This window comes from Cynocephalus volans, chromosome 15 (assembly GCF_027409185.1).
Source record: "Cynocephalus volans isolate mCynVol1 chromosome 15, mCynVol1.pri, whole genome shotgun sequence".
Taxonomy (NCBI): Eukaryota; Metazoa; Chordata; class Mammalia; order Dermoptera; family Cynocephalidae; genus Cynocephalus; species Cynocephalus volans.
The window spans coordinates 24,315,518-24,329,668 of NC_084474.1; the positions used below are offsets into that span (position 1 = coordinate 24,315,518).

A 14,151-nucleotide genomic window follows, 5' to 3' on the forward strand; every position below is an offset into this window, starting at 1 on the left:
GTTTAAAAAACAGGTTATGTTTTTTTACTTTAATATAAAATGTATCTTAACCATTTTTAAGTGCACAGTTCAGTGGTGTTGAATACATTAATAGTGTTGTGCAACCATTACCACCATCCATCTTCAAAACTTCTTTCATCTTATAAAATTGTAAAACTGAAGCTCATACCCATGAAACAATAACTCCACCTTCCCCTGAGCCCCCAGCCCCTAGCATCCACCATTCTACTTTATATCTTTATGATTTTGACTACTCTTGGTACCTCATACAGGTGGAATCATACAGTATTTGTCTTTTTGTGGCTGGTTTATTTCACTTAGCATAATGTCCTCAAGGATTATCCATGTTGTAGCTCTCATCTTAGTTTTGATTTGCATTTCTTTAATGACTAATGATGTTTAGTATCTTTTCACATGAGCATTGGACACTTGCATGTCTTCTTTGTAGAAATGTCTTCTCAAGTCCTTTGCCCATTTTAAAATTGGATTGTTTGCCTTTTTGTTGTTGAGTTGTAAGAGTTCTTTATATTTTCTAAATAAGTCTATTATCAGATATGGGATTTAAAATATTTTTTCTTAGTTTGTGGCTTGTCTTCTCCAGTTTCTTAATGGTATTCTTTGAGGCACAAAAGTTGCTAGTTTTGTTGAAGTCCAATCTATCTATTTTTTCTTTTTGGTTTATGCTTTCTGTCATATTTAAGAAGGCTTTATCTAACTCAAGGTCATAAAGATTTATCCCTTTGTTTTCCTCTAATAGTTTTATAGTTTTCATTTTTATACTTAAGTCGATGACACATTATGAATTCATTTTTATTTATGGTATAAGTAAGAAATCCAACTTGATTCTTTTGCATGTGGATACCCAATTATCTCAGCACCCTTTGTTGAAAAGACTATTCTTTCCCCATTGAATTGTCTTGGCATCCTCATCAAAAATCAGTTGACCATAATGTGAGGGTTTACTTCTGGACTTCCAATCGCATTCCACTGATTTATATGTCTATACTTATGATAGTGTCGTGCTGTTTTGGTTACTGTAGATTTATAGTAAATTTTGAAAGAGGAAAATGTGAGTCCTCCAGTTTTGTTCTTTTCATGACTGTTTTGATTACTCTGGGTAACTTGAGGTCACTATTTCTTCAAAGATATCCCTACTCCTCTTCTCCTCATAGGACTTCATTTACATGCCTGTTTGAATGCTGGTAGTGCCACAGGTCATTGAGGCTCTGCTCATTTTATTTCATTTTTTAGTATTTTTTTCTTTCCATACTTTAGTTTGGGTAGTTCTAATGCTTTGTCTTTAAGTTCACTGATCTTTTCTTGTACAACGTCTAGTCTACTTTTAATCCCATCTAACGAATTTTTCATGTTAGATATATTTTTCAGCTCTAGATGTTACTTTTTTTCACATTTTCCATTTCTCTTCTCTTTGTGTTCATGATTTAAATACTAGAATATATTTATAATATCTTTTAAAAAGTCCTTTCTTGCAATCCCATCCTCCATGTCATTTCTGCATATTTTTTCCTTGACTGATTTTTCTCTAGTACAATTTATATTCTCATGGTTCTTGTTTGCTGTTCTCTCCCTGCATTGTGGTCTGGAAAGTACCTTCAGGCAGAATGCTGCAGTAATTATAGCACTCACCTTGTTTGTTTTCCTTTTCTTAGGGACCACAGGCCTGTGCTGCCTATTGTCCAATGTCTGAAAAAACTGTTTCACATATTTTGTCTAGTTTTCTATTTGTTTTTTCATGGAGAATGATTCTGGTCCTGGTTACTACATCATGGCCCATTATATGTTTTTAAAACATAATTTTATTTCCCCATTTTCCCACTATTGCTATGGTCCAATGTGTCCCCAAAATTCATATGTTAAAACTTAATTGCCAACGTGACAGTATTAAGAGGTGAGGCCTTTAGGAGGTGATTAACTCATGAAGGCAGAGCCCTCATGAGTGGATTAGCACCTTATAAAAGGGCAAGTTCACTCCTTCTGTCTCTTCTGCCATGTAGGACACAGTATGCATCCCCTCTGGAGCATGCAATAACAAAGTACTATCTTGGAAACAGAGAGTAGCCCTCAGCAGACACCGAAACTGTTGGTACCTTGATCTTAGACTTCCTCAAAACTGTGAGAAATAAATTTCTTTTCTTATAAATTATCCAATCTCAGGCATTTTGTTATAGCAGCAAAAATGGACTAAGACACTTATTCTCTGATTCCAGTATTTGAATTAGTCATATACTATATCTCCTGAATTAATTTTCTAAGTTTCTTTTTTACTTGCTTATTTTCCATTGTTTTTATTTTTGTTTTTTCTTGGAGACTTCCTCCATTTTATAGTTTAAACTTCATATCAAATATTTAATTTATCCTATCCCATTTTTAATTTCTAAGTGCTTTCTCTTATTCGCTTAATTTTCCTTTTTTAAAAAATAAAAAGAATCCTGTTTTCATTTCAAAGTTATGGCATCCTTTTTGTTTCTCTTAGGAAATTATTATATATGATTTTTAAGTTTTTTTTCCCTGCTTCCATATGTTTTGTTTCTTCTAAGTTCTTCTTTTTGTTTCTGTCTGTCTGTCTTTGATTGCACAAGCTGTTTTCAGTTGTCTACTGGTCCTGAGCTGCCTGTTCATTCATGAAAGTGAATGCGAGCTGTTTGTGTGAGGGCAGAAAGCTTGTTGACTGGTTGGTCTCACTGTAGAGCAAGTGATCAGGCACCCAGCATTTCCCCTGTGGAATCCTTAAATGTCGGAATTGGGAAATGTTTTCTCTTGGGTGGGTCAGTTTCCTTAAAGAGGAATCCTCCAACTCTTGGCCAAGGTTTTTAAGCCATGGAGGCAGGGTTTTGGGAGTAGGGCCTGGATTGTGTTCATGAAGGGAGGGAAGAATTTGCCCTCTCACATTTCAGTATTCAGCCTATTTCCAGCATTACCCTCTGCTGTGGTTTGTGACCCATAAACTCTCTGGTTTAACTTTTTCACAAATTAAATTTGTCCCCTGTAACTTTGTTAAGGTATTCTATCCAGGTAGTCTTAATTTTCTCTTCACTTGCCCTTAAGTTTATATAATGAAATTTCAGGTATGGGGAAGTATTTCATGAAAAGCCTGAAAGAAATTTCTGAAACCATAACATGGAAATACATTTCTAAGAGGTTCATGTAGCTTTGGTTAGAACAAAAAACAATGCAAATACCTGCTAAAGCACTCTGTTCTGAAATATGCAAGGAACATACTTGACCAGACATAATCTCACTGTTGCCAAATCCAGTGCATTTCTGTTAGCCTTTTATCTGCCCTCTTGTTAACCTCTCAATATCATTCAATGCAAGTGGCCACTCTCTCTTTCTTGAAGCTCCTTTTTCTCTTCTCCTACATCACTGACTCCTCCTGGAGCCTTCTTTTCTAACCGATCTCTAAATGTTGGAGTGTTTCTGTGGTTGGTCTTGGCCTCATTTATTCTGTTTCTACTGTCTTTCACCTAGTCTTATAGCTCTAAGTATCATGTAAATGTTGTCGTCTCTCAAACTTCCAATCTTACTTCTCCTTTGAATGCCAGCTACCTACATGACATGTCCATTTTAATGTCCAATAGGCATTTCAATACGAGGAATTCTATTCCTTCCCTAGTTTCCCCTAACTCATAAAGGTTACCACTGTTTTTCCAGTTCCTCACAAAAACCTAGAAGTCATTCTTGATTTCTCCTTTTCCTTTATTCCTACATTCTACTCATCAAAAATTTACATGGGTTGTTCCTAAAAATATATCTTCAATCCACCCATTCGTCTTCATCTCCAAGCAACCATCTTCTCTTACTTAACTTCTGCAATAGTCTCCTAACCAATCTCTTTGCTGTCATTCTTGAAACTCATTCTTCACATATCAGATAGAGAAAGCTTTTCAAAATATGTAATCCTTTCTGTAACTTTCTACTGGGTTTAGAATAAAGCCAAAACTCATAATCATGTCCTGAAAGGACCTTTATGATCTGGCCCCTATGCCTTTATTTCTAATCTCATATTGTACAATTGCTTCTTCATTCAGTTAACAATTATTTATTGGGCACCTACAATGTGTCAGAAATTGAGCTAGGCACTGGGGACCCTACCACAGTGTACTGGCCTTTTTTTGGTTCCTTTGATATCCTAAGCTCTCTTTGACCTCAAAGCCTTTGCATCTGCTGTTCCCTATGCCTGGCATGTTATTTCCCTAGCTTTTGCACATCTTTCTTCTTTCTCATCCTTCAGATCTCTATGGAAATGTCTCCCTCAGAGGCCTTTCTTGACAACCTCATCTAAAATATCCACCAACCCCGTTTCTGTTACATCATCCTGTTTAATCCCTTCATAGCATTGTTCACAATCTTCTCTGCTTATGTATTTTCAGACTATTCCTCCCCCACCCCCACCCTACTGTACTATAAGTTCCTTAGGGTAGAGACTATGTCTGCGTTATTTATCACTGTATCGCCAGTGCCTAGAACATGTTTCTCCAAGGGCCTAGAAAAATGCTTGGCACACAGAATATAATAAATATTTCTGAATAGACTAACTTGATGGGGAGATTCAGGAAAACCTACACAAAGGATATCAAGTTCATTCTTAAAAAATGAGGATTTGGTTATTTAGACATTGATCATTAGATTGAATAATCAGCAGTAATAAAGGTATTTATTTTAGTTGTACATTTATTCTAGTTATGCATTATTAACATGGCCTAAGGGTAATCATTGTAGGCAAAAGGGCTTGGTCTTAATGTCATGCAGGAAGCTTCCTTTGGGTTCATTTGAAGGCTATTAATTTTGTACTGCTATCAAACTCCCCTTCTCTGTTCACAGTTGAAAGCATAATAGAATAAGACTTTAAAGGTAGTGACAATAACTGAACTGAGTCTTGGTAATTATTATTGACAACTAACCAGATGTTTCAAGGTATATTCATATATACAACACCCATTACTGAATTTTTTTTTTTTTTTGACCAGCACTCAGCCAGTGAGTGCACCGGTCATTCCTATATAGGATCTGAACCCGCGGCGGGAGCGTTGCTGCGCTCCCAGCGCTGCACTCTCCCGAGTGCGCCACGGGCTCGGCCCTGAATTTTTTTTTTTTTTTTCCAAAAGATGACCGGTAACGGGATCTTAACCCTTGACTTGGTGTCATCAGCACCACACTCTCTCAAGTGAGCTAACCGGCCATCCCTACATAGGAATCCGAACCCTCAGCCTTGGTGTTACCAACACCACACTCTCCCAAGTGAGCCACGGGCCGGCCCTCCATTACCGAATATTTATTTCCCAAGCATTGTGCTTAGAACCTGGGCTCACGAAAACATTTAGGGAAAATACTTATCCTGCACTTAAAATTGAGGCCAGTTTGGGAAAGGTGAGCTTCTGTGCTTGGCCACTCTGTACCCATTTCTCATGGGGTTGAATGTGGGACATTGCACGTAGCCCAGGTCATCTCTATTCACATCAAAGACCTATACTCCAGGCTACATCACTTTGAATAGGATTACATGTACTGTATATATGTATATACATATTATTCTATTATAAATATCATTCTATTATAAAATCATGTTATTGTTACAAATACTGCAACATCATAGGAAAATAAAATAATTCTGAAAATGAATACAAAATGCCCAATGAATAAGTCTAGAAGAGCACTCTAAAATTTAAAATATTTTTGAATTCAGAATTTATTCCATGAACTCCTTACATCTTTCACGTTGTAAGTTGAAATAACTGAGTGAGTCAAGCTTACTAACGGTCTTTTTATTTTAAAAATCCACCCTGATTGTTCAGTGGCATTTTGGATAATTTGAAGAATTCATTTGTACTAAAATATATATATTTGTTTTCCTAATTTATTGCTTATAGCAGTTGTGGTATAAGCCAGGTGATTGGTCTGCATTTGGAAATAAGGCCATGGTAACTTTTTTTAGGGTCAGAAGATGGCTGTCTGGCAGTAGTTCTGTAAACAAGAGCTATGTTTATGGAGAAAAGAAGTCCATTCTTCCTCCTGTGGTCCCCATGTTAAGAAATTAAACCATAGACCATCCCATTGCCAAACCAGAAACTTTGAGGTTATAGTAATGGCTCAGCTCATGGATGACTATTTCCAGGAAGCCTTCCCTAGCTCCAGGCTGAGTTAGAGCTAAGGCAATACTTATGAAAACAGAGTCATGTCATAGCCTCATTACCTGTTGACTGTAGGTTTCTTGAGACCTGGAACTGTATCCTTCCTTCCTGTGTTCTACACCAAGTAGTACGGTGCCTGACAAATATATAGGTGCCCAATACATGTTTGAATAAATGGATAATTGAATGAATATGGCATGGTATGATATAACATGACATGAATATAGCTAGTACAAATTAGAATAAGTTCAAGATCCAAGGTACTTCCCCAAATAGGAGCAGCCAGGAGTGAGTTCAGGTCTAGTCAGAGTTATTAGAAACTCATTCATTGGGAGGTCAGAGTTAAGGAGAAAGAAATATAATCTCTAGAAAGAAAAGTTTGATGGAAAAATAAAACAGAGAGGAAAAAGCATATACAGATGCTTCTTGACTTATGATGGAGTTATATCCTGATAAACCCATCCTAAAGTGAAAATATCTTTAAGTCAGAAATGCATTTAATACACTTAACCTACTAAACAACATAGCTTAGCCTAGCCTACATTAAACATGCTCAGAACACCTACGTTATCTTACAGTTGCCCAAAATTATCTAACACAAAACTATTTTATAATGAAGTGTTGAATATCTCATGTAATTTATTGAATACTGTACTGAAAGTGAAAAAGCAGAATGGCATATGGGTACTTGAAGTAGTTTCTACTAAATGTGCATCGCTTTCATACCGTTTTGAAGTTGAGAAATCTTAAGTGGGACCATTGTAAGTCAGGATGGTCTGTATTTGTGACCAGGCCATTTTAACCACTTTCAAACTGCACAGTTCTTGATCACTCAATGAAAAGAAAGCTCCCAGAATTGCCTATCCCCAAATAATATTACACCTTTATTAGACTTTACTTCTTAGCCTAGACCTCTCTATCTTTTTTCATCTGTATTCAACAAAATCCCTTTTCAGTTGTGAACATTTAAGAAAGGGACCATCTGTACTTTCTTCTCAGAGAAACCTTTTTTTCTGTTAGTGAGGAAAGAAGGCATTGGGGTGTAGAAGTGAAAACCAGATAAGAGGGCAGAATTATGCAAATAAATACATTACAAATCAGAGATTCATAAGCTAGTTTTAGAACAAATCCAGAATAGTTTTTGAAGTGATACATTTTATAGCTATTTCAACACGTATTTTTCAACCAGAATTTCATATAAAAAATTTTAAATTAATTATTCGTTATGCTACCTTCACATGTAGAAGCTGGTTGTCAACTGCTATGAGCTGATTAAGATTCTCCAGTACTTCTAAGTCTCTTATGTCATCAATATTATTATTGCTGATATTCAATATAGAGAGAGATTTCTGTAAGAAAAATAACTAAATTAGCGTTAGTAAATAGTCTAAATACTATATATAGCAACCAGAAACCCTAATCCTTGAAAAGTTTTATCAGTTCAGGCTCTTTTGCAATTTAGGTAAGAGAATCAAAAGCCATGGAGTTTTTGTTTCCATCCCATATTTTTTTCAGATAGAAATTTTAGAACTATAGTATGTGATATAACTTACTCTTTTTGCCTATAGTTCCTACATAAGTCCTATTTTCCTCTTCCAAAATAAGGACAACTTTATAGAATAAGGAAGCCAGGAATCAAGAAGCAAAGAAAGCTGGCCAGTTAGCTCAGGTCATTAGAGTGTGGTACTGATCTGTGTACTGGCCAGCAAAAAAAAAAAAAGAAAGAAAAGAAAAAAGATGCTCCAATAAACAAATGATAGTAAATGTAGAAAAATGCTTATTGCAGTATAAACAAATTATTTCAAGTACCGTGGGGAGGTAGGGAGGGGGATAGAGAAAAATAAACAAACAAATAAATAAATTAAATAAACAAATTATCACTAAGATTTTACTTACATAAGAAGAAACAGTTTTTGTCTTTGTTTTTCTGAATAGGAAATGTGACCATAATGACTGTCTGGTTTTTATTTTTATCTCTACCTTTCTATACAGTTTTTGCTTGACAATCCATATGTTCAGAACATACTTAAAATAATTCGTTACTTAACAAGAATTTTGATGTTAGCTGTTAATGAGGACATAAATATGGAATACAGTAACACTGAATCAAAGTCATTGTAAAATATAAGGCCCAGGAATACCTGCCAAGGCATTCACACACAGCCAACCTTTAGAAAAAACGCTTCCCAGTACCCTTTAAGATTTGAAAATTGAAAGAATGATGTCTTATATTTAGAATTTCAGAATCTAATTGAATCTATGCAAAAACTGAACCAGCGAAAATGTTTCAATGGTGTTTTGTAAGAAAACTAGCCATCCCCACACTGGGGTCAGTCTAATTGTATCACTTGAGGTTGAGCTGAAGTTGGTGACAGTTGGTTCTGTGGTTAGTGTGAAGGGGGTAGGATAGAATCCAGGTCACTTCTTTTCCAATTTAAAGAACTACCTCTAAATGGTTATAACTTTGGATCAAAAACCATCCACTAGAAATAAAAGAAAATAAATAAATAAATAAAAATCTACTGTCTTCCATTTCTGGGCCCTGTGAAATAAAACAGACAGAAATTTGTAAAACAACCGCGTCCCATTTATGTCTTCTGCCCATGAAATTAAAGGTAGTCTGCCCCAACAAATTCCCTATTTTGAGGATTAGCAAGAGCCTCAGTGGTGCCCTCTGCTTCTCAATTTATTGTGGCACCTGCATGCAATGTAACTGGTTGTCAGGTGACATAGTCAGAGCCCAAACCCAGTGCTCCTAGGCCTACTTAGTTCTGATGGGGCAGAGCTGTATGTAGAGCAACCATAATTAAATCAGGATCTAGGGAGAAAATGACTTATCATTGCAGTGGCTCTCTAGATTGTTTAAAATTTGCCACATAATTGTGCAGTCCCCTTTCCTTAGGCTTTCTCCTAAAATTTTAAGTTTTGAGCCATGAGAATCATCAAGGTCCAAATTATTAATGAATTAACATCTGTATTAGAACTTCAGTTTATATAACCTTTTCACATCCTTCTTTTGATTCTTTTGTTACTCAAAGAGGCAGGCATTATCATCCCTACCCTATAGATGTTGAATCTCTGAGACATTATGTGGGAAAATCAGCTTCAGTTCTCAAAATAAACTTTCAACTGGCCATATGAACATGCAGAGTATGTACAATGTCCAAATATACCTTCACCACCTTCCTGTCCCATTATAACTTGTTAATCATTATATTCCTTGTCAAAATATTCAAATGTGGCCTTACTGCCAGAGAATGAAGAGTTCTTGGATCAAACAGAAGTTTCTCTCCAAGGGGAAGCCTCTGACTCTCAACATGAAGCTCTCTTAGTTCTTGCAATCCTTCCAAACCTTCTATGACAGCAATGTAATTGCCTCCCAGATACCTGCAAAACATAGACACACTTCTAGATAGACATTCTGAGAACACCATGGTCTTTAAACATAATAAAAGCGTAACAACAAAATCATTAAGCTGTGTGAAAATTATACATGCAGAAAGTTGTGTTTATATTGAATCTACAGACAGTTTATCTAACTGACATCGAATTATATTCTTACACTTAATTTAGTCTTAAATATATATATATATATATATATATATATATATTAAAGCAATAGGATTGAAATAGTCCTTATTAAACTATCTACCAGGGCTCCTTGTATGTTAGAGTGCAGAAGGATCACTTGGTTTGTATGTTTAAAAATGCAGATTTCTGGGCCTAACCCCCAGAGATCCTAATTTGGATATCTAGGTTGAAACCAAGAAGTCTGCATTTTTAATAAGTATTTTCTACCCCACTCTTGCATCCCTATTCTGAGGCCCTTGGCCCACTTTTTTGAGAAGCAGGATGGTTATTCCACTCTGGGGAAATTGGTTCCACTAGTCTTCATTGCCTAATTATTACCATTATTGGCAGTAATAAATGCCTTTTTACAATCAAATCTACATCAACATTATCAGTTCTATCACCTTGACTTTTTAAGATGTGTGACTCTAAAGGGACAGAACTCATCTAGGTTCCATGGAAACTTTTTTCACCACTAGCCTACATGAGGATATTTTATGTGGCCCTATAAGTCCTTAAGCCAACTCACCCAACCAAAAAAGAAAAGCATTTCAGGCTTAATAAAATACAAATTACATGTAAAACAATTACTTTTGTGTTAATAATAGAACAAAGGAATAAAAATTGAGGCTTGTTCACAAAAACAATGTCAGATTTGGACTCAATTTCATATTCAATTTGCATAAAATATAAGTACTATAATGATGACAATTATCTTACTTAAAAAGAAAAGCACTTACAGTTTTTCCAGTTTCTTTAATGACCTGAGGTTCTCTATACATGAAATACAATTGTTTTGTAGGTATAGATGGGTTAGATTTGTGGCATAATTCAAGTTAGCAATTTTACTAATACGGTTATCATATAAATATAAAACGCTAAGATTTTTGCAAAGAGAGAGGTCTTCCTAAAAGGAAAACAAAAACAGGTCATATTTAATTTCTCCTGAAAATTTAGAAGTTTGTTTTTAAGAAAGATTTTCAGTTGAACATTCTGCAAATTTCCTTAAGGTTAATTTAAAAGAACAGAATTTCTCTGTTTTTAGCACAGTTAAAACAAGATTAGAATGATTACAAAATAAGTTCTAGGCTTTAGTATTCTGTAACTATATCAATAAAATTGTATTTGTTAAAAAGATTTTCCCAGTGCAAGAAGTTCTCCTTGTAGGCAATTAGGCTCATTAAACAAATTAATGCATTTAAACAAATTATTGCCCTAACATTTTCAATCAGGGCTTAATCTTTCTGTAGGACTGGTAGTAAACTGTTTTTTATAATACTGAAATTTGGAAGTCATCTATATACTCAAGAGTAATGGATTAAAAAAAAAACACTATAATAATGCTATTGAAGGGATTACTGTAAAATCATTAAATATCCTTTAGCTTTTCTAGTAATATCTTATAGATTTCATGATACATAATTAAGTGAAATTACATACATAATTCAGTACATTCAATATGACACACCGTTTTAAAATTAGACTGGAAGGACGTCATCTAAATGTTAAAAGTGGTTATCTCTGAATGGTAGGACTACATTCTTTTCAAATGTATTTTATTAAAATTAACACCAATTACTTATGAGATAAAAAATAATTAAATGTATTTTTAAAAGGCTTTCATTTCTTGTGTAGTAGTTGAGGCAGCCTAGGGTAAGCAGACAAGAGGTAGAGTGAATTTCTGCTCAAAAACATCCCTGCCTTCATTAGGTTATACAACCAAATTTTGTGAATTTTAAGCTTACAAGTTAGTCCCACTTTAGCGTAATTACTTTTACCAGTTTGCTTTTTTGCTTTCCTCCTAACAAAGATTATCCATGCTGGAGTATTGATTGATGTGAGGACAAAATAGCATGAAATGGGGGCTCTCTGGAGAAAGCACCCTGTATATGGTATAATGAGGTAGAGAACTTGTGGCAACAAAAGAGAAACATAAAGTTTGGGCAGTTGGATTCATGAGGAGAAGGATCACCAGCAAACCACAAAGGCACATAGAATAGAAGCTGGGTCGGGTCTCTGCACAAAAATGAGCATTTCTGAATTGACAGTTTTGCCTGGAGCTTCATTCATTCAATAAATATTTATTAAGCACTTAATATGAGTCAGGCATTATATTGATTGGGGGATTTAGAATGATGTGAACAAAATAGACATGATCCTGCCTTCAAGTAGCTTCCATGGTTTTAGAAAACTTCTCATCTATAGTCCTTAGTGTTTATTGTTGACAACAAATACTAATACAAATGGCCTAAGAAGATCACTGCAGCCTTTAACGTTTCCCAAATTAAAGTGAAGAATTACCTTAACATTGAGAAAATGCAGTTTTGGAATATGTCCAAGTAAACATAATCTTGTCTGATATAACTGATCCAGTACAACATACATATAAACATACATTTACATAACCAGTTGAATTATGTGCAAAAAGGATTTCACTGTTAAACTTTTGAAAGATGGTACTTAGTTACTTGTTAACATTTTGATAAATATTAAAAAAATTATATTCTAAAGCTCTGGAATAATACAAAATTAATTATCTCTGAAATTATTTTCTGGCATGTGTTGTGAATTCTAGTTTGCTACATTACAGAGTATTGTAGAGGAACAGTAACATATATAAGTAACATATATATATTTAAAAATCAGTGCTATACTTTATAGAGACTTAATTTTAATAAGTTTAACATCATAAGTAGGAAATTTAAATGAAAACACAATATAAAGCTTACTGATAAAGATATAGTTAATAAGTATAATCAGAATATTGTTAATATATTAAGTATACCCTCAAACCAATTTCTAAACTTTATGCCGTTAATTATATAAGATAGGAAATAATTTCAGAGCTCTTACAATTGCATCTACGTTTTTGTCTGAAAAATTTATATGAGTTATTTTCTTCAGGCACTGTGAAATGGTTTCTTCTTTTCGGGGCTTAAGATTGCTGTTTTTGGCAATTAGATCCAAGGTCAGTCGAACCATGATTTCTCTATAAATCAAACTCTCAGCAATAACTCTGGTCTGATACCATGTCAAGAAGCAGGTTTAGGTATTGTTTATTTCCAACTTTCTAAAAATTAAAGAAAAAAAGGAATATTATGATATCACATAGCAATTTAGGAAAATTTATTTTGACTTACTCTTTAGTTTTCCTATATAAAACTATTTGATAATTCATAGATATTTTTAAGGACATTGAGGTATTTTCTAAGTTAATAGATTTAACTTTTTTAATAAAAAGATTTAAAACACCAAAATTAATTAAATGCACAATACTCATTCACTCTTACTTTTAAATCTTCTCCTCTCTTGTAGTTTGAGGTAACCTATTTTTTTTAAATCATGTAGGAAGGATAGCTATTTAAGTGATTAACATCCCAGTTTTCTTAATTGTAAGGAGCCCCAGTAGCCTAATGGATAAGGCATTGGCCTCCCAGTTTTCCTAATTGTATATTCCAATGTATGTGGAATTTCCACCAACCAGATATCTCAATTTGTGCAGTATTCTGGACATGAAATCAGGGCTTAGGAGGAAAAATGAATTCAGTAGATGATAAATTAAATCTGTGTTCTCACACACTGGCATATTATTACCCAGAGTATGTTATAGTAAATTGCCCACAATAAAATATTTGAAGATATATATCTTAAGAGTCATCAGAATGCAAAATATAATCTACAGAATAAAATTTTAAAATCTTCATATATTTTTGGAATTTGCATATATTTGTGGTTATTTTTATAACAAAATTTTAGGTTTATTGTTACCTTTTCAGGTTGCATTTTATGACAATAATACTCTGAACAAAGTTGCTAATTAAGTAAAAATAACTTTTTAAAATCTTGCCTTAAAAATATTACATAAAATTTTTCATAAAAGTGTAAAGAATAATATAACAACTCATGGACCCACAGGTCAATTTAAAATATAAAACATTACAAATGTATTTGAAATCCCTCTATATCTTTCTCTCCAGTCTCTTAAATTTAGGATTTATCTTAAATTTAAGCATCCCCACTCGTGTCTTTATGCTTTTACTACAGATGTATGTATACCTAAATGATATGTAGTACTGTTTTTCAAAATTTTACATGCCATTCATGATATTATCATCTCCAGCTTTTTTTTCTGCTTAATATTTTGTTTGTGAGAGTCATCTGTGTTGATGTGTGTAGCTCTAGAATATTTATGCTGTTGTCTAGTGCTCTATTGTTAGAGATTTATTTCTCCTGATGATCAATCTTTGGGTGTATCCATGGTTTAGCTTTTACAATATTACTTTTATGATTATTGTATATGTCACCTTTAGCCCATAAGTAAGAGCTTCTTTAAGGTTTAAAATTAGGAGAGGCCACTTCTGGGTTGCACATTTTCAACTTTACTATATACTGCGAAATTGTTCTCCAAAGGACCACTGGCAGGTAAGAGTTC

General features: G+C 34.1%; 1 protein-coding gene across 1 annotated transcript in view; it reads right to left on the reverse strand.

Moving 5' to 3' along the window:
• Window positions 1-12,701, reverse strand: part of PPP1R42 (protein phosphatase 1 regulatory subunit 42) — a 43,283-nt gene extending 30,582 nt beyond the window's left edge. Inside the window, exons 1-4 of the mRNA XM_063080138.1 lie at window positions 12,573-12,701; window positions 10,460-10,626; window positions 9,398-9,536; window positions 7,382-7,498 (exon numbers count right to left, since the gene is read on the reverse strand). Of these exons, the coding sequence (XP_062936208.1) occupies window positions 7,382-7,498; window positions 9,398-9,536; window positions 10,460-10,626; window positions 12,573-12,701 (552 nt within the window). The remainder of the gene's footprint in view (window positions 1-7,381; window positions 7,499-9,397; window positions 9,537-10,459; window positions 10,627-12,572) is intronic.
• Between the last annotated feature and the right edge of the window lie 1,450 nt (window positions 12,702-14,151).